The following is a 25,307-nucleotide window of genomic DNA, read 5'->3' as shown; positions in this document are numbered from 1 at the left end:
AGATGATTGTGGACTTCAGGAAACAGCAGAGGGAACACCCCCCCCATCCACATCGATGGAACAGTAGTGGAGAGGGTAGCAAGTTTTAAGTTCCTCGGCATACACATCACAGACAAACTGAATTGGTCCACTCACACAGACAGCATCGTGAGGAAGGCGCAGCAGCGCCTCTTCAACCTCAGGAGGCTGAAGAAATTCGGCTTGTCACCAAAAGCACTCACAAACTTCTACAGATGCACAATCGAGAGCATCCTGGCGGGCTGTATCACCGCCTGGTATGGCAACTGCACCGCCCTCAACCGTAAGGCTCTCCAGAGGGTAGTGAGGTCTGCACAACGCATCACCGGGAGCGAACTACCTGCCCTCCAGGACACCTACACCACCCGATGCTACAGGAAGGCCATAAAGATCATCAAGGACATCAACCACCCGAGCCACTGCCTGTTCACCCCGCTGTCATCCAGAAGGCGAGGTCAGTACAGGTGCATCAAAGCTGGGACCGAGAGACTGAAAAACAGCTTCTACCTCAAGGCCATCAGACTGTTAAACAGCCACCACTAACATTGAGTGGCTACTGCCAACACACTGTCAATGACACTGACTCAACTCCAGCCACTTTAATAATGGGAATTGATGGGAAATGATGTAAATATATCACTAGCCACTTTAAACAATGCTACCTTATATAATGTTACTTACCCTACATTATTCATCTCATATGCATACGTAGATACTGTACTCTATATCATCGACTGCATCCTTATGTAATACATGTATCACTAGCCACTTTAACTATGCCACTTGGTTTACATACTCATCTCATATGTATATACTGTACTCGATATCATCTACTGTATCTTGCCTATGCTGCTCTGTACCATCACTCATTCATATATCCTTATGTACATATTCTTTATCCCCTTACACTGTGTATAAGACAGTAGTTTTTTGGAATTGTTAGTTAGATTACTTGTTCGTTATTACTGCATTGTCGGAACTAGAAGCACAAGCATTTCGCTACACTCGCATTAATATCTGCTAACCATGTGTATGTGACAAATAAAATTTGATTTGATTTGATTTGATTTAGACACTAGCTAACCATAACCCTAACACTGCAGACACTAGATAACCCTAACCCTGCAGACACTAGATAACCCTAACCCTAACCCTGTAGACACTAGCTAACCCTAACCCTAACCCTGCAGGCACTAGCTAACCCTAACCCTGCAGACACTAGCTAACCCTAACCCTGTAGACACTAGCTAACCCTAACCCTAACCCTGCAGACACTAGGTAACCCTAACCCTGCAGACACTAGCTAACCCTAACCCTAACCCTGCAGACACTAGCTAACCCTAACCCTGCAGACACTAGCTAACCCTAACCCTGCAGACACTAGCTAACCCCAACCCTGCAGACACTAGCTAATCCTAACCCTGCAGACACTAGCTAACCCTAACCCTGCAGACACTAGCTAACCCTAACCCTGCAGACACTAGCTAACCCTAACCCTGCAGACACAAGATAACCCTAACCCTGCAGACACTAGCTAACCCTAACCCTGCAGACACTAGATAACCCTAACCCTGCAGACACTAGCTAACCCTAACCCTGCAGACACAAGATAACCCTAACCCTGCAGACACTAGATAACCCTAACCCTGCAGACACTAGATAACCCTAACCCTGCAGACACTAGATAACCCTAACCCTGCAGACACTAGATAACCCTAACCCTGCAGACACTAGATAACCCTAACCCTGCAGACACTAGCTAACCCTAACCCTGCAGACACTAGCTAACCCTAACCCTGCAGACACTAGCTAACCCTAACCCTGCAGACACAAGATAACCCTAACCCTGCAGACACAAGATAACCCTAACCCTGCAGACACTAGCCCCTAACCCTGCAGACACTAGCTAACCCTAACCCTGCAGACACTAGCTAACCCCAACCCTGCAGACACTAGCTAACCCTAACCCTGCAGACACTAGCTAACCCTAACCCTGTAGACACTAGCTAACCCTAACCCTGCAGACACTAGCTAACCCTAACCCTGCAGACACAAGATAACCCTAACCCTGCAGACACTAGCTAACCCTAACCCTGCAGACACTAGATAACCCTAACCCTGCAGACACTAGCTAACCCTAACCCTGCAGACACAAGATAACCCTAACCCTGCAGACACTAGATAACCCTAACCCTGCAGACACTAGATAACCCTAACCCTGCAGACACTAGATAACCCTAACCCTGCAGACACTAGATAACCCTAACCCTGCAGACACTAGATAACCCTAACCCTGCAGACACTAGCTAACCCTAACCCTGCAGACACTAGCTAACCCTAACCCTGCAGACACTAGATAACCCTAACCCTGCAGACACTAGCTAACCCTAACCCTGCAGACACTAGATAACCCTAACCCTGCAGACACTAGCTAACCCTAACCCTGCAGACACAAGATAACCCTAACCCTGCAGACACTAGCTAACCCTAACCCTGCAGACACTAGATAACCCTAACCCTGTAGACACTAGCTAACCCTAACCCTGCAGACACTAGCTAACCCTAACCCTGCAGACACTAGATAACCCTAACCCTGCAGACACTAGCTAACCCTAACCCTGCAGACACAAGATAACCCTAACCCTGCAGACACTAGCTAACCCTAACCCTGCAGACACTAGATAACCCTAACCCTGCAGACACTAGCTAACCCTAACCCTGCAGACACAAGATAACCCTAACCCTGCAGACACTAGCTAACCCTAACCCTGCAGACACTAGATAACCCTAACCCTGCAGACACTAGATAACCCTAACCCTGCAGACACTAGATAACCCTAACCTTGCAGACACTAGATAACCCTAACCCTGCAGACACTAGATAACCCTAACCCTGCAGACACTAGATAACCCTAACCCTGCAGACACTAGATAACCCTAACCCTGCAGACACTAGATAACCCTAACCCTGCAGACACTAGCTAACCCTAACCCTGCAGACACTAGATAACCCTAACCCTGCAGACACTAGCTAACCCTAACCCTGCAGACACTAGCTAACCCTAACCCTGCAGACACAAGATAACCCTAACCCTGCAGACACTAGCTAACCCTAACCCTGCAGACACTAGATAACCCTAACCCTGCAGACACTAGCTAACCCTAACCCTGCAGACACAAGATAACCCTAACCCTGCAGACACTAGCTAACCCTAACCCTGCAGACACTAGATAACCCTAACCCTGTAGACACTAGCTAACCCTAACCCTGCAGACACTAGCTAACCCTAACCCTGCAGACACTAGATAACCCTAACCCTGCAGACACTAGCTAACCCTAACCCTGCAGACACAAGATAACCCTAACCCTGCAGACACTAGCTAACCCTAACCCTGCAGACACTAGATAACCCTAACCCTGCAGACACTAGCTAACCCTAACCCTGCAGACACAAGATAACCCTAACCCTGCAGACACTAGCTAACCCTAACCCTGCAGACACTAGATAACCCTAACCCTGCAGACACTAGCTAACCCTAACCCTGCAGACACTAGATAACCCTAACCCTGCAGACACTAGCTAACCCTAACCCTGCAGACACTAGATAACCCTAACCCTGCAGACACTAGCTAACCCTAACCCTGCAGACACTAGATAACCCTAACCCTGCAGACACTAGATAACCCTAACCCTGCAGACACTAGCTAACCCTAACCCTGCAGACACTAGATAACCCTAACCCTGCAGACACTAGATAACCCTAACCCTGCAGACACTAGATAACCCTAACCCTGCAGACACTAGATAACCCTAACCCTGCAGACACAAGATAACCCTAACCCTGCAGACACTAGATAACCCTAACCCTGTAGACACTAGATAACCCTAACCCTTAAATATCCCTTTGTATTTCCTCTTCAGTTTTATCTGGGAAATGTTTTATGCCGAACCCCAAATTGACCCCTAGCACTAACCACTATGCATTTGTGTAAACTGAAATGACTGGACAGGTATAAACAATGTGGTATACGAATGTCCACAAACCTAACCATATTTGCCTTCATGAAGTGCATATGGGGTATGGAGTGAAGGGATAGTGCATAAGTTGCAGTTTGGTGCCGCAGAATCCTATGGCACGTTATTTAAGTGTGAACCACTGGTACCATTAATGCTAGTTGGTGCTAGATTGACCACCGGAGGGCATCTTTGAGAAGCATTTGATAGCCTTCAATAATGGCTGTACTAGAGAATGCCTACACCACTTTCAACACTAGTGAGACTCATTGCGCCTACGGTAGACCTACAGTATATCGAAAAACATGACGTGACTCTCCGCCAATAATTACATATAGAGGATTGGAGGATATTTCAGTAATTCAGTGATGTTTATTCCCATAGTAATTATGGATCCATAACTAAATAAACATTGGCATTTTGAAAGAGTCGTTTTACCATATTTTTATTAACGAAAGCATAAAGATGCCATTATTAGGTACATTGTTTTAGTTTGAACATGCAGACTGGCACTAAGAACAGAACAGCGCGAACGTTTCCCGTGTCAATATTAGTGCAATGACCCTTAAAGTGGGGGTCCACCCCCTCCTCCCCCTTCCTCCTCCTCCCTTCCCCATGGGCTCAAGCGGTTTTCTGTGCGCGGCTCTGCGGCCCATCCCGTACCCCCTGCCCTCATGTCTTGAACCTCGCACGCTTTCAGTGGATACAGCTGGAGAACTGCAAGGCAATCCCATTGTGCGCCACTCAGGAGCCATGAACAATATGACCAATATATATTGTCCTGCTAATAACAGGGTTAATAATATATCTGTGAGAATATCCAACAGGCTTTGGATATTTTATAGATTATTTAGTTTTCAAATAACGTAAAATGAGCAAGAAAAAGGCCATTCTTTAAGATGGGGTGAGACATTGTTACTAATTTGTAAATAAAGCCCGTTTGTTATTTAGAATGATTTCTTTCTGTTTTTGAAGTGAGAGAAACCGAAAATTGTCTCCTAGTCGAGGATGGCACAGATATTGAACAGGCATCTATAGCAATACAGATTGTACTGCTATGCAGAGTCTTAGACCGTTGCACCACTCAGGCGCTGTACAACGTGACCGGTTGGGAGTGGCCTACAGTACTACAGTAAGACCAAAATAATCCTAATTAAATACAAACCTTAGTGTAACAACAGTTTTAGTAAGTAATACTGAAGTCGTGCACAATTATCAGTTTCTATTTAGGTTTATGTCACCCAGTCATTGTCAGTTATAGACACAGTAGGACCCAAAAGCATAATAAGTCCTCTAACTCCCCCCTGCGCTGGTCTGGAGCAATGAAGTGGTTACGCAGGGTACCGTACTCAACCACAAATGACCTCTAAGTCCCACGGTGTAAGCTCACAACTTTTACAGGAGGAACCACTGTGGGGAGTGACAGGACAGTGCATATGGGGTAGGGAGTGAAGGGACAGTGCATATGGGGTAGGGAGTGACAGGACAGTGCATATGGGGTAGGGAGTGACAGGATAGTGCATATGGGGTAGGGAGTGAAGGGATAGTACATATGGGGTAGGGAGTGAAGGGATAGTACATATGGGGTAGGGAGTGAAGGGATAGTGCATATGGGGTAGGGAGTGAAGGGATAGTGCATATGGGGTAGGGAGTGAAGGGATAGTGCATATGGGGTAGGGAGTGAAGGGATAGTACATATGGGGTAGGGAGTGAAGGGATAGTGCATATGGGGTAGGGAGTGAAGGGATAGTGCATATGGGGTAGGGAGTGAAGGGATAGTGCATATGGGGTAGGGAGTGAAGGGATAGTGCATATGGGGTAGGGAGTGAAGGGATAGTGCATATGGGGTAGGGAGTGAAGGGATAGTGCATATGGGGTAGGGAGTGAAGGGATAGTGCATATGGGGTAGGGAGTGAAGGGATAGTGCATATGGGGTAGGGAGTGAAGGGATAGTGCATATGGGGTAGGGAGTGAAGGGATAGTGCATATGGGGTAGGGAGTGAAGGGATAGTGCATATGGGGTAGGGAGTGAAGGGATAGTGCATATGGGGTAGGGAGTGAAGGGATAGTGCATATGGGGTAGGGAGTGAAGGGATAGTGCATATGGGGTAGGGAGTGAAGGGATAGTGCATATGGGGTAGGGGTAGGGAGTGAAGGGATAGTGCATATGGGGTAGGGAGTGAAGGGATAGTGCATATGGGGTAGGGAGTGAAGGGATAGTACATATGGGGTAGGGAGTGAAGGGATAGTACATATGGGGTAGGGAGTGAAGGGATAGTACATATGGGGTAGGGAGTGAAGGGATAGTGCATATGGGGTAGGGAGTGAAGGGATAGTGCATATGGGGTAGGGAGTGAAGGGATAGTGCATATGGGGTAGGGAGTGAAGGGATAGTGCATATGGGGTAGGGAGTGAAGGGATAGTACATATGGGGTAGGGAGTGAAGGGATAGTGCATATGGGGTAGGGAGTGAAGGGATAGTACATATGGGGTAGGGAGTGAAGGGATAGTACATATGGGGTAGGGAGTGAAGGGATAGTGCATATGGGGTAGGGAGTGAAGGGATAGTGCATATGGGGTAGGGAGTGAAGGGACAGTGCATATGGGGTAGGGAGTGAAGGGATAGTGCATATGGGGTAGGGAGTGAAGGGACAGTGCATATGGGGTAGGGAGTGACAGGACAGTGCATATGGGGTAGGGAGTGACAGGATAGTGCATATGGGGTAGGGAGTGAAGGGATAGTACATATGGGGTAGGGAGTGAAGGGATAGTACATATGGGGTAGGGAGTGAAGGGATAGTGCATATGGGGTAGGGAGTGAAGGGATAGTACATATGGGGTAGGGAGTGAAGGGATAGTGCATATGGGGTAGGGAGGAAGGGATAGTGCATATGGGGTAGGGAGTGAAGGGATAGTGCATATGGGGTAGGGAGTGAAGGGATAGTGCATATGGGGTAGGGAGTGAAGGGATAGTGCATATGGGGTAGGGAGTGAAGGGATAGTACATATGGGGTAGGGAGTGAAGGGATAGTGCATATGGGGTAGGGAGTGAAGGGATAGTGCATATGGGGTAGGGAGTGAAGGGATAGGGGGGTAGGGAGTGACAGGACAGTGCATATGGGGTAGGGAGTGAAGGGATAGTGCATATGGGGTAGGGAGTGAAGGGATAGTGCATATGGGGTAGGGAGTGACAGGACAGTGCATATGGGGTAGGGAGTGAAGGGATAGTGCATATGGGGTAGGGAGTGAAGGGATAGTGCATATGGGGTAGGGAGTGACAGGATAGTGCATATGGGGTAGGGAGTGAAGGATAGTGCATATGGGGTAGGGAGTGAAGGGATAGTGCATATGGGGTAGGGAGTGAAGGGATAGTGCATATGGGGTAGGGAGTGAAGGGATAGTGCATATGGGGTAGGGAGTGAAGGGATAGTACATATGGGGTAGGGAGTGACAGGATAGTACATATGGGGTAGGGAGTGAAGGGATAGTACATATGGGGTAGGGAGTGAAGGGATAGTGCATATGGGGTAGGGAGTGAAGGGATAGTGCATATGGGGTAGGGAGTGAAGGGATAGTGCATATGGGGTAGGGAGTGAAAGGGATAGTGCATATGGGGTAGGGAGTGAAGGGATAGTACATATGGGGTAGGGAGTGAAGGGATAGTGCATATGGGGTAGGGAGTGAAGGGATAGTGCATATGGGGTAGGGAGTGAAGGGATAGTGCATATGGGGTAGGGAGTGAAGGGATAGTGCATATGGGGTAGGGAGTGAAGGGACAGTGCATATGGGGTAGGGAGTGAAGGGATAGTGCATATGGGGTAGGGAGTGACAGGATAGTACATATGGGGTAGGGAGTGAAGGGATAGTGCATATGGGGTAGGGAGTGAAGGGATAGTGCATATGGGGTAGGGAGGAAGGGATAGTGCATATGGGGTAGGGAGTGAAGGGATAGTACATATGGGGTAGGGAGTGACAGGACAGTGCATATGGGGTAGGGAGTGACAGGATAGTACATATGGGGTAGGGAGTGAAGGGATAGTGCATATGGGGTAGGGAGTGAAGGGATAGTGCATATGGGGTAGGGTTATATAGGATATGGTTATATGGGGTAGGGTTATATAGGATATGGTTATATGGGGTAGGGTTATATAGGATATGGTTTTCTGGGTCTATTTGGGATCGTCCCCAGGTCTTCCTACCTTTCTCCAGCTCTACAGGGAACAGCTCCAGTTTCTCCACCCTCTTCTCCAGCTCGTACTCTGCTGACGAGGCCACCGGGTCCACCTCCTCATTCCTCCTGTCATAGTCCTCGTTACAGTAGGTGTTGAACACCTGGAGACACACAAACACACACCCTGGTTAGTTACCACACTGAGCTCAGTACTTACCCAAGCTATTTTTGGGGAATCACGTTTTACAGTAGTATGAGCCTAAGTATATTGTGCAGGATCATGCCTTTAGATGAGCGGTTCTACAAGTGTTTGAAATGTGTTTTTCAAGTAATACAGATGATATTCTCACCACGGCCAGTGAATACCTTTGGTGGATATGTACAGCATACTGGTCTGTTGACACAGTGAGTTTAAGAGCAGACAACATACAGTAGGCTACTACAGTGGTTTATACTTTAAATGGCGTATATATTATTATAAACCGGGTGGTTCCAGCCCTGAATGCTGATTGGCTGAAAGCCGTGGTATATCGGACCGTATACCACGGGGGTGGCCCCATAAATTATTTTACTGATCTAATTACGTTGGTAACAGGTTTATAACAGTAATAAGGCACCTCAAGGGTTTATAGTATACAGACAATATACCACGGCTAACATGCTGACCAGACCGGACACGTCGCGTGCTTGAGCATCCATTTTATTCAATTATTGCACCCACACTGCTCTCGCACGCCAACGAGCGTCTGCGATGCCACAGGCTAAAATAGAACTCCTTTCTATTTCTCACGCTGAAAGTCCTGCCTCTCCCATCTCCTCATTGGTTTATAGAAGCAGGTACCCACGTGCCATCTCCTCATTGGTTATACCCACGTGGGTGATTGAAAGACGAAATGTTTTGCCGGTAGTCGTGGTAATACTATGAAAGTTTAGATGTCAATCACCATATAAGTTCAAAGATGAAAAAGCCTGGAAGGAGGAGAGATGACTAGAAACGATTCGGTTGGCCATTTTATGTGTGGATTAATTGGTGGAGTAGAGGAGCTTGTGCATTTCAAATAACAACTCAATGTTTATATCCCAGGACAAATTAGCTAGCAACAGTAAGCTAGCTAAATAGGACAAATTATCTAGCAAGTACAAGCTAACTATCTAAATTGCCATACATGTTTAATGCTTTTCAACCTGTCCCCAAATTAATGCCATTGGTTCAGATTTTGTTTTGATATTTTTACCTGCGTGTCGTGATCACGTTTGGTGTAGGGGGACAAAATAAATGTATGCACGATGGCGCACTCGCGCAGCCGGTTTGGGTTCCGTGTAGGGGCGGTGTCCAGGCACTAAGATCAGGCCTTAGCTGTGGTATACTGGCCATATGACACACCCCCTTGGGCCTTATCTCTTCAAATCAAATGAAATTGTATTTGTCACATGCTCCGAATACAATTCTTACTTACAAGCCCTTAACCAACAATGCAGTTTAAGAAATAGAGTTAAGAAAACATTTACTACATAAACTAAAGTAAAAAAGTAACACAAGAAAATGACATAACAATAACAAGGCTACATACATAACAATAACAAGGCTACATACAGAGGGTACCGGTACCGAGTCAATGTGCAGGGGTACAGGTTAGTCAACGTAATTTTTACATGTAGGTAGGGGTAAAGGGGCTATGTTTAATTATATTATTATGATAATTACTGTTGCTCCCCATATTCATTACCATATCATCACACTGAAGGAAAAATGAGGTCCTTAGAGACATAGGAGAAAAGAGGGCGAGTTGTGGCCCTTTCTCTGAGCGTGGGCACACCTGAGTGACGAACGCACAGCTGGGTGACGAACACACACCTGGGTGACGAACGCACAATGGGAGACGAATGCACAACTCGGTGAAGCACGCACAGCTGGGTGACGAACGCACACCTGAGTGACGAACACACACCTGGGTGACGAACACACACTTGGGTGACGAACACACACCTGGGTGACGAACACACACCTGGATGACAAACACACAACTGGGTGACTTACACACACCTGGGTGACGAACACACAACTGGGTGACGAACGTACACCTGGGTGACGAACACACAACTGGGTGACGAACGTACACCTGGGTGACGAACACACACCTGGGTGACGAACACACACCTGGGTGACGAACGTACACCTGGGCCCATAAAGTATCTCCGACTAGTAGTGCTGATCTAGGATCTAGGCTCAGGGCGGTAGGGTAGCCTAGTGGTTACAGCGTTGGACTATTAACCGAAAGGTTGCAAGTTCAAATCCCCGAGCTGACAAGGTACAAATCTGTTGTTCTGCCCCTGAACAGCCACTAGGCTGTCATTGAAAATAAGAATTTGTTCTTAACTGACTTGCCTAGTAAAATTAAAAATTGTTGTCATTTGTTTGCGGGGGACCAGGTGACATTTAGCAAAAGGCACCCTTTTCCATATATAGTGCACTACTTTTGATCAGGGCCCATAAGGCTCTGGTCAAAAGTAGTACACTGTGTAGGAAATAGGATGCCATTTGGTACGTCTGTGTCAGTCTCTGTTTTTCCATAATGCGCGACATAAGGTGAATGACAATGCGTCATGATTAATATGCCAGAATATCTAATCTGGGAAAAACACAGATCAGAACAGAAGTGCCTGATGAAGACAGCCATTCATTCTGCTATAATAACAGAGAGACCTTGTCTGTCTGTCTCACAAAACATGATTCCCCGTAGGATAAAGTCTGAGTATGTCTGAAAGACTAATACAATAAACAGGTGATGTCAGCTCAATATAGGATATAGTCCATGATAGACTATAGAAAGACTGTAATGTCCACACACTCTCTCCTGCTCCCAGTACGAAAACAGAGAGACGACACGACATGATCTGTATCATCACTTCTATTCTATAACTCCTGTCCCAAGTTTGGTCTGTAAAATGCTTTGCCTGTAAAATGTTTGGTCTGTACAATGTTTGGTCTGTACAATGCTTGGCCTGTAAAATGCTTGGCCTGTAAAATGTTTGTAAAATGTCCTGTAAAATGTTTGTCCTGTAAAATACTGGCCTGTAAAATGTTTGTCCTGTAAAATGCTTGGCCTGTAAAATGCTTGGCCTGTAAAATGCTTGGCCTGTAAAATGTTTGGCCTGTAAAATGTTTGGCCTGTAAAATGTTTGGCCTGTAAAATGTTTGTCCTGTAAAATGCCTGTAAAATGCTTTGTAAAATGCCCTGTAAAATGTTTGGTCTGTAAAATGCTTTGCCTGTAAAATGCTTGGCCTGTAAAATGTTTGGTCTGTACAATGCTTGGCCTGTAAAATGCTTGGCCTGTAAAATGCTTGGCCTGTAAAATGTTTGGTCTGTACAATGTTTGGTCTGTACAATGTTTGGTCTGTACAATGTTTGGCCTGTAAAATGCTTGGCCTGTAAAATGCTTTGCCTGTAAAATGTTTGGCCTGTAAAATGCTTGGCCTGTAAAATGTTTGTCCTGTAAAATGCTTGGCCTGTAAAATGCTTGGCCTGTAAAATGCCCTGTAAAATGCTTGGCCTGTAAAATGTTTGTCCTGTAAAATGCTTGGCCTGTAAAATACTTGGCCTGTAAAATGTTTGTCCTGTAAAATGCTTGGCCTGTAAAATGCTTGGCCTGTAAAATGTTTGTCCTGTAAAATGCTTGGCCTGTAAAATGCTTGGCCTGTAAAATGTTTGGCCTGTAAAATGCTTGGCCTGTAAAATGCTTGTCCTGTAAAATGCTTGGCCTGTAAAATGCTTGTCCTGTAAAATGTTTGTCCTGTAAAATGTTTGTCCTGTAAAATGTTTGGTCTGTACAATGTTTGGTCTGTACAATGCTTGGCCTGTAAAATGCTTGGCCTGTAAAATGTTTGGTCTGTACAATGTTTGGTCTGTACAATGTTTGGTCTGTACAATGTTTGGTCTGTACAATGCTTGGCCTGTAAAATGCTTTGCCTGTAAAATGTTTGGCCTGTAAAATGCTTGGACGTGCACAAATGGGCTATTCTTTCCATCATTTTAAACCATTACAACAAGCACACAACCAAAGATAGAGAGACAGAGTGAGAGAGTCTGTATCTATTCTTTTCCTATTCAGCTCCTGTGCCATGTATGGATGTGTGTACAGTAACCTAAATGTTCTCTTTCCATCCTTTAGACCAATACACTGGCAGGATGAGACCAAACTAAAGATGGATGGAGCGCTGTAGAAGTACCGCTCTAGACGGGACAGCAGTGGAGAAGGTGGAAAGCTTCAAGTTACTCGCCATACACCTTCGGGGACAGCCCTAAGAACAACACCAGCTACATAAAGAAAATTCTAACCACAGGACTAGGGCAGAGAGTCAAAGCCTATCAAAACATGAGGACATCTGCTCTGTCTCTATGTTATAAAACTGCAATAACTTCTACATCTACGTCCTGGTCCTAACAGTGGTCAGCCACGACCCACACTTTAAAGGACAAACCAATCTGCTTCATTTCCAATGTAACATATTACAGACACATTAGTGACCAAGTGACTTCGTGACTTGCAAAGTTACTATAGTGACGTGACAAAGACCTTCGGAGAAACAACAATTCAATTCAATTCAATTCAAGGGCTTTATTGGCATGGGAAACATGTGTTAACATTGCCAAAGCAAGTGAGGTAGACAACATACAAAGTGAATATATAAAGTGAAAAACAACAAACAAATAAAATAAATAAGCATAAATATGGGTTGTATTTACAATGGTGTTTGTTCTTCACTGGTTGCCCTTTTCTCGTGGCAACAGGTCACAAATCTTGCTGCTGTGATGGCACACTGTGGAATTTCACCCAGTAGATATGGGAGTTTTTCAAAATTGGATTTGTTTTTGAATTCTTTGTGGATCTGTGTAATCTGAGGGAAATATGTCTCTCTAATATGGTCATACATTGGGCAGGAGGTTAGGAAGTGCAGCTCAGTTTCCACCTCATTTTGTGGGCAGTGAGCACATAGCCTGTCTTCTCTTGAGAGCCATGTCTGCCTACGGCGGCCTTTCTCAATAGCAAGGCTATGCTCACTGAGTCTGTACATAGTCAAAGCTTTCCTTAATTTTGGGTCAGTCACAGTGGTCAGGTATTCTGCCGCTGTGTACTCTCTGTGTAGGGCCAAATAGCATTCTAGTTTGCTCTGTTTTTTTGTTAATTCTTTCCAATGTGTTAAGTAATTATCTTTTTGTTTTCTCATGATTTGGTTGGGTCTAATTGTGCTGTTGTCCTGGGGCTCTGTAGGGTGTGTTTGTGTTTGTGAACAGAGCCCCAGGACCAGCTTGCTTAGGGGACTCTTCTCCAGGTTCATCTCTCTGTAAGTGATGGCTTTGTTATGGAAGGTTTGGGAATCGCTTCCTTTTAGGTGGTTATAGAATTTAACGGCTCTTTTCTTGATTTTGATAATTAGTGGGCATCGGCCTAATTCTGCTCTGCATGCATTATTTGGTGTTCTACGTTGTACACGGAGGATATTTTTGCAGAATTCTGCATGCAGAGTCTCAATTTGGTGTTTGTCCCATTTTGTGAAGTCTTGGTTGGTGAGCGGACCCCAGACCTCACAACCATAAAGGGCAATGGGCTCTATGACTGATTCAAGTATTTTTAGCCAAATCCTAATTGGTATGTTGAAATTTATGTTTCTTTTGATGGCATAGAATGCCCTTCTTGCCTTGTCTCTCAGATCGTTCACAGCTTTGTGGAAGTTACCTGTGGCGCTGATGTTTAGGCCAAGGTATGTATAGTTTTTGTGTGCTCTAGGGCAACAGTGTCTAGATGGAATTTGTATTTGTGGTCCTGGTGACTGGACCTTTTTTGGAACACCATTATTTTGGTCTTACTGAGATTTACTGTCAGGGCCCAGTTCTGACAGAATCTGTGCATAAGATCTAGGTGCTGCTGTAGGCCCTCCTTGGTTGGTGACAGAAGCACCAGATCATCAGCAAACAGCAGACATTTGACTTCGGATTCTAGCAGGGGGAGGCCGGGTGCTGCAGACTTTTCTAGTGCCCGTGCCAATTCGTTGATATATATGTTGAAGAGGGTGGGGCTTAAGCTGCATCCCTGTCTAACCCCACGACCCTGTGTGAAGAAATGTGTGTGTTTTTTGCCAATTTTAACCGCACACTTGTTGTTTGTGTACATGGATTTTATAATGTCGTATGTTTTACCCCCAATACCACTTTCCATCAGTTTGTATAGCAGACCCTCATGCCAGATTGAGTTGAAGGCTTTTTTGAAATCAACAAAGCATGAGAAGACTTTGCCTTTGTTTTGGTTTGTTTGGTTGTCAATTAGGGTGTGCAGGGTGAATACATGGTCTGTTGTACGGTAATTTGGTAAAAAGCCAATTTGACATTTGCTCAGTACATTGTTTTCATTGAGGAAGTGTACGAGTCTGCTGTTAATAATAATGCAGAGGATTTTCCCAAGGTTACTGTTGACACATATTCCACAGTAGTTATTGGGGTCAAATTTGTCTCCACTTTTGTGGATTGGGGTGATCAGTCCTTGGTTCCAAATATTGGGGAAGATGCCAGAGCTAAGTATGATGTTAAAGAGTTTTAGTATAGCCAATTGGAATTTGTTGTCTGTATATTTGATCATTTCATTGAGGATACCATCAACACCACAGGCCTTTTTGGGTTGGAGGGTTTTTATTTTGTCCTGTAACTCATTCAATGTAATTGGAGAATCCAGTGGGTTCTGGTAGTCAATCACACTTAGGAACGACAAACAGCGACAAGTATAGTTCTGTACTTTAACATTGGATCTGTATCAAAAGCCTGACACTTCCTCTCCTCCTCAACAAGACAAGCCTCTCAGAGATGATTGTGTGTGCGTGTGTCTGTCTGTCTGTCCGTCCGTCCGTCCGTCCGTCCGTGCGTGTGTGTGTGTGTGTGTGTGTGTGTGTGTGTGTGTGTGTGAAACAGCAGGGCTCCTAATGACTTTCCTAGTTGACTGTATTGCTCTTTTCATCTTCCCTCACTCTATCAGTCCGGCTTCCTCGTCCTCCTCTCTCTCACTGCTATCCATCTATCTTTCATCCACACCCAGGATCCTCCTCTCTCTCACTGCTATCCATCTATCTTTCATCCACACCCAGGATCCTCCTCTCTCTCACTGCTATCCATCTATCTTTCATCCACACCCAGGATCCTCCTCTCTCTCACTGCTATCCATCTATCTTTCATCCACACCTAGGATCTTCCTCTCTCTCACTGCTATCCATCTCTTTCATCTACACCCAGGATCCTCCTCTCTCTCACTGCTATCCATCTATCTTTCATCTACACCCAGGATCCTCCTCTCTCTCACTATCCATCTATCTTTCATCTACACCCAGCTATCCATCTATCTTTCATCTACACCCAGGATCTTCCTCTCTCTCACTGCTATCCATCTATCTTTCATCTACACCCAGGATCCTCCTCTCTCTCACTGCTATCCATCTATCTTTCATCTACACCCAGGATCCTCCTCTCTCTCACTGCTATCCATCTATCTTTCATCTACACCCAGGATCCTCCTCTCTCTCACTGCTATCCATCTATCTTTCATCCACATCCAGGACCCTCCTCTCTCTCACTGCTATCCATCTATCTTTCATCTACACCCAGGATCCTCCTCTCTCTCACTGATATCCATCTATCTTTCATCCACATCCAGGACCCTCCTCTCTCTCACTGCTATCCATCTATCTTTCATCTACACCCAGGATCCTCCTCTCTCTCACTGCTATCCATCTATCTTTCATCCACATCCAGGACCCTCCTCTCTCTCACTGCTATCCATCTATCTTTCATCTACACCCAGGATCCTCCTCTCTCTCACTGATATCCATCTATCTTTCATCCACACCCAGGATCCTCCTCTCTCTCACTGATATCCATCTATCTTTCATCCACATCCAGGACCCTCCTCTCTCTCACTGCTATCCATCTATCTTTCATCCACCCAGGATCCTCCTCTCTCTCACTGCTATCCATCTATCTTTCATCCACACCCAGGATCCTCCTCTCTCTCACTGCTATCCATCTATCTTTCATCTACACCCAGGATCCTCCTCTCTCTCACTGCTATCCATCTATCTTTCATCTACACCCAGGACCCTCATCTCTATAGAGCGGTCAGTTGACAGCCAGCACAATGCAGTGGATTTCTCTTTCCATCTAAATCAGCCTTCTTTTACCGCGGCTATAGCTAGCCTGTACTCTGTAATGGTGCAGAGACGAAACACAATGGTCAGTTTTCAATATAGATGTTACTGCTGCTGCTGGCTCTGGTGAAATGTAGGGAATAGGGTGTCAATTAAGACACAGCCGAAGTCCAGGGTTTCCAGGTTTGTTAGTGCTGGGCTGCTGGTGCTGGAGGATGGTTTGTTAGTGCTGGGCTGCTGGTGCTGGAGGATGGTTTGTTAGTGCTGGGCTGCTGGTGCTGGAGGATGGTTTGTTAGTGCTGGGCTGCTGGTGCTGGAGGATGGTTTGTTAGTGCTGGGCTGCTGGTGCTGGAGGATGGTTTGTTAGTGCTGGGCTGCTGGTGCTGGAGGATGATTCGTTAGTGCTGGGCTGCTGGTGCTGGAGGATGACTTGTTAGTGCTGGGCTGCTGGTGCTGGAGGATGGTTTGTTGGTGCTGGGCTGCTGGTGCTGGAGGATGGTTTGTGTCATTTAGGAAATTAAATATGAATTTCATCTACTGCTGATGGAACTTCCAACTTTATATAATAAATCCACACTCCTCCACTCTCTCCCTATCTTCCTGTCATCCCTCTGTTCCCCTCCACTTCTCCTCTCATTAGAGAGAGCGAGTGAGAGAGGGATACAGAGAGAGACAGAGAGAGAGAGAGAGAGAGAGAGAGAGAGAGAGAGAGAGAGAGAGAGATTGGGTGTTGGAGTCTGGCCTGCTCAGTATTCATCTGATTGACTACAGTGGGCCCGGCCGACAGCCCCTGAGCCAAATCGTGTCTGACTGCCTTTCCTCCAAGGCATGCCTGGGGGTGCGGTAGGCAGCATAGGGGGAGGAAGGAAGGGGTTATCAGAGGGAAGAAGGAGAGAGAGAGGGAGGAGAGGAACAGACTGGGTTCTGTTCTGTTAGCTCTGGGGCCATTTGAGTTGGTGGCCAAGATTGCACTGCATGACGCAGGCCAGCCAACGCCGCTGATCACATTAAATGGCCCTTTGGAGTGGCGGTGCTAGAGACCACATTGTGCCACCGTGCCAGCGGACGACTGATCCAGCCAGGCCAGACCCAGACCAGGCTGAGGCTGCGACCCAAATGGCATCCTATTCTCTTTATAGTGTAATACTTTTCACCAGGGACCCCTTTTCCCCAGGTACACTAGCCCTATGGGCCCTGGTCAAAAGTAGTGCACTAGCCGCTCAGGCCCATGGTACACAGAATGACTTGCAGTAGCAGATTAACCGTGGCAACGCAACGCACCGTGTCCCTGTCTGTTCCTGATCTGCTGTAGGGCTGAAGCGACAAGGACAGCTCAGCACATTAGCATTCCATTACAGCTATCTGTGGCCAGACACACACACACACACACCGCGTCACCACGCTAGTGCTGACTAGTGATGAAAAGGAGGGAGGCTGAGGGGACACAGAAACAGTAATAGTGTGTTTTACAGTGCCTTCGGAAAGTATTCAGACCCCTTGACTTTTTCTTTATTTTGTTATGTTACAGCCTCATTCTACAATCTATTACATTTATTGTTTTTCCTCAGGAATCTATACACAAAACCCCATAATGAAAAAGTGAAAACGGGTTTAAAGACATTTTTTCAAATGTATTAAAAATAAAATATAGATTTTCAGACCATTTGCTATGAGATTTGAAATTGAGCTCCGGTGCATCCTGTTTCCATTTTTTTAACTAGGCAAATTAGTTAAGAACAACTTCTTATTTTCAATGATGGCCTAGGAACAGGGGTAGAACGACAGATTTATAACTTGTCAGCTCAGGGATTTGAACTTGCAACCTTCCAGTTACTAGTCCAATGCTCTAACCACTAGGCTACCCTGCAATTTGATTGGAGTCCACCTGTGGTAAATTCATTTGATTGGACATGATTTGGAAAGGCACACACCTGTCTATATAAGGTCCCACAGTTGCATATCAGAGCAAAAACTAAGCCATGAGGTTGAAGGAATTGTCAGTAGAGCTCCGAGACAGAATTGTGAAGAGGCACAGATCTGGGGAAGGTCACCAAAAAATGTCTGCAGCATTGAAGGTTCCCAGGAACACAGTGGCCTCCATCATTCTTAAATGAAAGAAGTTTGGAACCACAAGTCCTCAACTCGAAGCTTCATTAAACAGTACCCCGAAAACACCAGTCTCAACGTCAACAGTGAAGAGGCGACTCTGGGATGCTGGCCTTCTAGGCAGAGTTGCAAAGAAAAAGCCATATCTCAGACTGGCCAATAAAAATAAAAGATTACGATGGGCAAAAGAACACAGACACTGGACAGAGGAACTCTGCCTAGAAGGTTTCTTCTCAATTTCTCACATGGAATAGCCTTCATTTCTCAGAACAAGAATAGACTGATGAGTGTCACTAGAAAAGTATTTGTTTCTGGCCATTTTGAGCCTGTAATCGAACTCACAAATGCTGATGCTCCAGATACTCAACTCATCTAAAGAAGGCCAGTTTTATTGCTTCTTTAATCAGAACAACAGTTTTCAGCTGTGCTAACATAATTGCAAATGGGTTTTCTAATGATCAATTAGCCTTTTAAAATGATAAACTTGGATTAGCTAACACAACGTGCCATTGGAACACAGGGGTGATGGTCGCTGATAATGGGTCTCTGTACGCCTATGTAGATATTCCATAAAAAAATCTGCAGTTTCCAGCTATAATAGTCATTTACAACATTAACATTGTCTACACTGTATTTCGGATCAATTTGATGTTATTTTAATGGACAAAAAATATGCTTTTCTTGAAAAAACAAGGACATTTCTAAGTGACCCCAAACTTTTGAACGGTAGTGTACCACCTCTGGTATTCCATCCAGGCCTGGAGTTTTCCCTGACTTAAAGGCTTTGATTGCATCTAGAAGTTCCTCCTCTGTAATTTGGCCTTCACATGATTATTTCTGCACAGTTGTTCATTTCACACTATTAATCGAAAGAAAATCCTTAAAGTGAACTTTAGTTAGTGGAGATAGAGGCGACTGAAATGAAAACATATGGTTAAAGTACTTTACTTCCTCTTTCAAAATATTGTTTGGTGAATTATGTATGACTCCATCATTTGCAACAAGTTTGTGTGAATTATTTTTGGTAGCATTGCTATGTTGAAGATTTAAAAAATATTTTCCCCCATATTCCATCCAGTTCGCTTTATTTTTTATAATATATTATACTTGACCTTTCTTGAATAAGTTCCTCCATTACTTTTTGTTTTTCCTCTAACTTATTCTGTGCCTCTATGTTTCAGTTTGTATTGCTATCTATCTGTACTGTTAGATCCTCTATGTTTCAGTTTGTATTGCTATCTATCTGTACTGTTAGATCCTCTATGTTTCAGTTTGTATTGCTATCTATCTGTACTGTTAGATCCTCTATGTTTCAGTTTGTATTGCTATCTATCTGTACTGTTAGATCCTCTATGTTTCAGTTTGTATTGCTATCTATCTGTACTGTTAGATCCTCTATGTTTCAGTTTGTATTGCTATCTATCTGTACTGTTAGATCCTCTGGAATAGGGTGCCATTTGGGATGCATGCAAAGTGTGGGCAGGAGGAGCATTTAATGTTGCCCGTGACAACAAAGGCTCCATGGTAGTTAAGGCACTGACTACAATAATTCAATCCAAACACCCTCTCCAATCCCATGTTATTCATTAGGCTAGTTGGAATGACGTGGCGTGGTTGCGGTCTGCCATATTCTAATTCTAAGCCATTAGGGTTGATTGCCTGAGAGATTGCTAGTGAGCTACGTAGACATTGTCATTGAAACTGTCCTAGAGAATTTCAGCAATTCCTTCATTCCTTCACTCAATAGACTACAGTAACAACACAATTGTACAGCAGAGTATATGAACATGAACGTAGTACAGCATGACATAGTGAATGTGTTTTCAACTTCACACACTGACCTCTAGACTGGCTTTTCAAGTGAGGACCTCAGGCTTTACTGTCTGACACACAATGGTGAGAGAGAGTGAGACGGCAGTAACACTGCTGGCTGGGTGGCTCTGCACAACACAGAACAACGTGTCACTGTTGAGGCCTCCTGGGCTATGTGTCAAATAGCACCCTATTCCCTACATAGTGAACTACTTTTGACCAGAGCCATATGGGACCTGGTCAAATGTAGTGTACTATATAGGGAATAGGGTGCCATGTGGGACATATACATGGTGATCATTAAGAACAGGCATCGGAAGCAATATGAGGTGCTCTGCCTCTGTGAGAGGACGGTGATGTCACAGGCGGAGACGAGAGGCGACTGACATGGACCACTGTCCAAATCATCGACTAACAACCGACCTGGCAGGCAGCCTCCATAAGCACAGATCTCAGCTCAGTTTTCCTGGGTCATTAAAAATTCAAGCCCAGAGGGTCGGGTGTCACCGAAACAATAACACCGTCACATGAATAATAGCAGACACAAACACACACACAGTCTTGTACAGCTAAGCTTGTGGGGACACACAATTTAGTCCCATTCAAAATCCTATTTTCCTAACCCTATCCCAAACCCCTAAACCTTACCCTAACCCTAACCCATACTCTTACCCTCACCCTCACCCTAACCCGTACTCTTACCCTAACCCTAACCCATACTCTTACCCTCACCCTAACGCGTACTCTTACCCTAACCCCAACCCATACTCTTACCCTCACCCTAACCCGTACTCTTACCCTCACCCTAACCCGTACTCTTACCCTAACCCTAACCCGTACTCTTACCCTCACCCTAACCCGTACTCTTACCCTAACCCTAACCCGTACTCTTACCCTCACCCTAACCCAAACCCGTACTCTTACCCTCACCCTAACCCCAACCCATACTCTTACCCTCACCCTAACCCGTACTCTTACCCTCACCCTAACCCGTACTCTTACCCTCACCCTAACCCGTACTCTTACCCTCACCCTAACCCGTACTCTTACCCTAACCCCAACCCATACTCTTACCCTCACCCTAACGCGTACTCTTACCCTAACCCCAACCCATACTCTTACCCTCACCCCAACCCATACTCTTACCCTAACCCCAACCCATACTCTTACCCTCACCCTAACGCGTACTCTTACCCTAACCCCAACCCGTACTCTTACCCTCACCCTAACCCGTACTCTTACCCTAACCCCAACCCATACTCTTACCCTCACCCCAACCCGTACTCTTACCCTAACCCCAACCCATACTCTTACCCTAACCCCAACCCATACTCTTACCCTCACCCCAACCCGTACTCTTACCCTCACCCTAACCCGTACTCTTACCCTAACCCCAACCCATACTCTTACCCTCACCCTAACGCGTACTCTTACCCTAACCCCAACCCATACTCTTACCCTCACCCTAACCCGTACTCTTACCCTAACCCTAACCCGTACTCTTACCCTCACCCTAACCCTAACCCGTACTCTTACCCTCACCCTAACCCGTACTCTTACCCTCACCCTAACCCTAACCCGTACTCTTACACTAACCCCAACCCTAACTCCACTTGGTATGAATGGTAAAGAGTAGGATAAAGAATTGACTGTGGGAGTTAGTGAGGGCCTAATTAAGAGAGCCAGGGGCCACCGACACGAGAAGGAAGTTCAATAAAAAATGATGTATTTATTTGCTCAATCTGGTTTTGTCTTTTTTATATTGAATGTTATTATATCAAGCACTTCAACGTAACACTTGTCTTTGTAGAACTTAATCCTTCATCCCTTGGTGGGATTTCCACTTATGAACTTACTTATTTAATTATTTAACTATTCATTTATTGATCCACTTTGCATGTTTTATTATGATTTTATTATATAAATGTTGTTTTAAAAATAAATGTTTTTTTTACCCTCAGCACTTTATCAACAATTGTCTTCCTCATGTTGTTGAACTGTCATGGGTGAACCCTCGGGGTTCTCAGCCTTTCATGTTCTCTCACCCTCTCCAGACCAGTCTGATGTACAATATAGAAACAGGGTCGAAAGTTGCAATAGGTCCGTGCAACCCAAGGTTTGATACCAGCATAAACAGGAACCCTCTTAAAACTAACCTTAACATTAACCTTAACCATAACCCTAACCATAACCCAAAAACCTAACCTTAACCCTAACCCCAGCTCCTAACCCTAACCCTAAAACTAACCCTAGCTCCTTACCCCAACCCTAAAATGAACCCTAGCTCTTAACCCTAACCCTAAAACTAAACCTAGCTCCTAACCCTAACCCTAAAACTAACCCTGGCTCCTAACCCTAACCCTAAAACTAACCCTGGCTCCTAACCCTAACCCTAAAACTAACCCTGGCTCCTAACCCTAACCCTAAAACTAAACCCTGGCTCCTAACCCTAACCCTAAAACTAACCCTGGCTCCTAACCCTAACCCTAAAACTAACCCTGGCTCCTAACCCTAACCCTAAAACTAACCCTGGCTCCTAACCCTAACCCTAAAACTAACCCTGGCTCCTAACCCTAACCCTAAAACTAACCCTGGCTCCTAACCCTAACCCTAAAACTAACCCTGGCTCTTAACCCTAACCCTAAAACTAACAATAAACCTAATTCTAAAACTAATTCTAACTTTAACACTAAACACCCTAGAAATATCATTTCACCTTGTAGGGACCAACAAAATGTCCCCAGTTGGTCTAAAGACGTCCACACACACACACACACACACACACACACACACACACACACACACACACACACACACACAGTACTTCCCGTTTGTTTTGTTTAAAGACGTCCACACACACACACACACACACACACACACACACACACACACACACACACACACACCACACACACCACTGACACACCCCACATACACAGTTATTGTCACTATCACAAGTATTATAGCGGTGAGAGAGAAGAGACAAATTCTTCAAGACCAGATTTCAGTTCCCTTAAAGATGACCTCTGTTCAGGAAACGTAGACCCCACAGTGATAGTCTGCGTTTGAAATGGCACTAGATTTGGCTGGCTGAACAGTGCTCTATACAGGAAATAGGGTGCCATTTGCTGACGCAGGCTGTGTGGCTGGGCTGGCCAAAAGTAGTCCACTACAGTATAGGTGTCATTTGGGACACAGTGGGTATTCTGGAAGCGTCTGACGCTCAAGCCAATGGAGCCGTGTATTTATTGGGCTTCATTGTGCAAAATGCCATTTCATTATGAAACTCTCTGCCTCATGAAACCCTGTTCAGTCTCATTACAGCCCAACACAGATTGCAGAATTATCAGTCTGACGGGGAGGGAGTCATGCTGCTGCTTCACTGACCTGTCAAAGGGAAGAGGAGAGATGGAGGGAGTAGACACAGAGAGAGAGAGGGGGGGAGAGAGAGAGAGAGGGAGTAGACATAGAGAGAGAGAGAGAGGATGGAGGGAGTAGACATAGAGAGAGAGAGGGGGAGAGAGAGAGAGAGAGAGAGAGAGGGAGTAGACATAGAGAGAGAGAGAGAGAGAGATGGAGGGAGTAGACATAGAGGGGGAGAGAGAGAGAGGAGTAGACATAGAGAGAGAGAGAGAGAGAGATGAAGGAGTAGACATAGAGAGAGAGAGAGAGAGAGAGAGATGGAGGGAGTAGACAGAGAGAGAGAGAGAGGGGTCTGAGAGAGAGGAGTAAACATAGAGAGAGAGAGAGGGAGAGAGAGAGAGATGGAGGGAGTAGACATAGAGAGAGAGAGAGAGAGAGAGAGAGATGGAGGGAGTAGACAGAGAGAGAGAGAGAGAGAGGGGGAGAGATGGAGGGAGTAAACATAGAGAGAGGGAGAGAGAGATGGAGGGAGTAGACATAAAGAGAGAGGGAGAGAGGGAGAGAGATGGAGGGAGTAGACATAGAGAGAGAGGAGAGAGAGGGGGAGAGAGATGGAGGGAGTAGACATAGAGAGAGAGAGGGGGATAGAGAGAGAGGGGGAGAGAGAGATGGAGGGAGTAGACATAGAGAGAGAGAGGGAGAGAGATGGAGGGAGTAAAGATAGAGAGAGAGAGAGAGAGGGGGAGAGATGGAGGGAGTAGACATAGAGAGAGAGCAGGGGGAAGAGATGGAGGGAGTAGACATAGAGAGAGAGGGGGAGAGAGAGAGAGTGAGAGAGATGGAGGGAGTAAACATAGAGAGAGAGAGAGGGAGGGAGTAGACATAGAGAGAGAGGGGAGAGAGAGGGGGAGAGAGAGAGATGGAGGGAGTAAACATAGAGAGAGAGGGGGAGAGATGGAGGGAGTAGACATAGAGAGAGAGGGGGAGACAGAGAGAGAGAGAGAGATGGAGGGAGTAGACATAGAGAGAGAGAGAGGGGGAGAGAGATGGAGGGAGTAGACATAGAGAGAGAGAGGGGGAGAGAGAGAGCGAGAGAGATGGAGGGAGTAGACATAGAGAGAGAGAGGGGGAGAGAGATGGAGGGAGTAAACAAAGAGAGAGAGAGGGAGAGAGATAGAGATGGAGGGAGTAGACATACAGAGAGAGAGAGAGAGAGAGAGAGAGAGAGAGGAGAGAGAGGAGAGGGAGGGAGTAGACATAGAGAGAGACGAGAGGGGGAGAGAGATGGAGGGAGGGAATAAACATAGAGAGGGAGAGAGAGAGATGGAGGGAGTAGACATAGAGAGAGAGAGAGGGGGAGAGAGAGAGAGATGGAGGGAGTAGATATAGAGAGAGAGAGGGAGAGAGAGAGAGATGGAGGGAGTAGACATAGAGAGAGGGGGAGAGAGAGAGAGATGGAGGGAGTAGACATAGAGAGAGAGGGGAAAGAGAGAGAGATTGAGGGAGTAGACATAGAGAGAGAGAGAGAGAGAGAGGGGAGAGAGATGGATGGAGTAAACATAGAGAGAGAGAGGGGGAGAGAGATGGATGGAGTAAACATAGAGAGAGAGAGAGGGGGAAAGAGATGGAGGGAGTA

At 45.7% G+C, this 25,307-nt stretch overlaps 1 protein-coding gene across 5 annotated transcripts in view; it reads right to left on the bottom strand.

Annotated features, from left to right (window-relative positions):
* Positions 1-25,307, bottom strand: part of LOC112265804 (neurabin-1-like) — a 130,891-nt gene that overhangs the window by 79,320 nt on the left and 26,264 nt on the right. For all 5 annotated transcript variants that reach the window (XM_042295228.1, XM_042295227.1, XM_042295230.1 and 2 more), the window contains exon 3: positions 8,234-8,366. In XM_042295228.1, coding sequence (XP_042151162.1) covers positions 8,234-8,366 — 133 coding nt within the window. The remainder of the gene's footprint in view (positions 1-8,233; positions 8,367-25,307) is intronic.

Source organism: Oncorhynchus tshawytscha, linkage group LG13, assembly GCF_018296145.1.
Source record: "Oncorhynchus tshawytscha isolate Ot180627B linkage group LG13, Otsh_v2.0, whole genome shotgun sequence".
Taxonomy (NCBI): Eukaryota; Metazoa; Chordata; class Actinopteri; order Salmoniformes; family Salmonidae; genus Oncorhynchus; species Oncorhynchus tshawytscha.
This window is presented reverse-complemented; position numbering and strand designations above follow the sequence as displayed.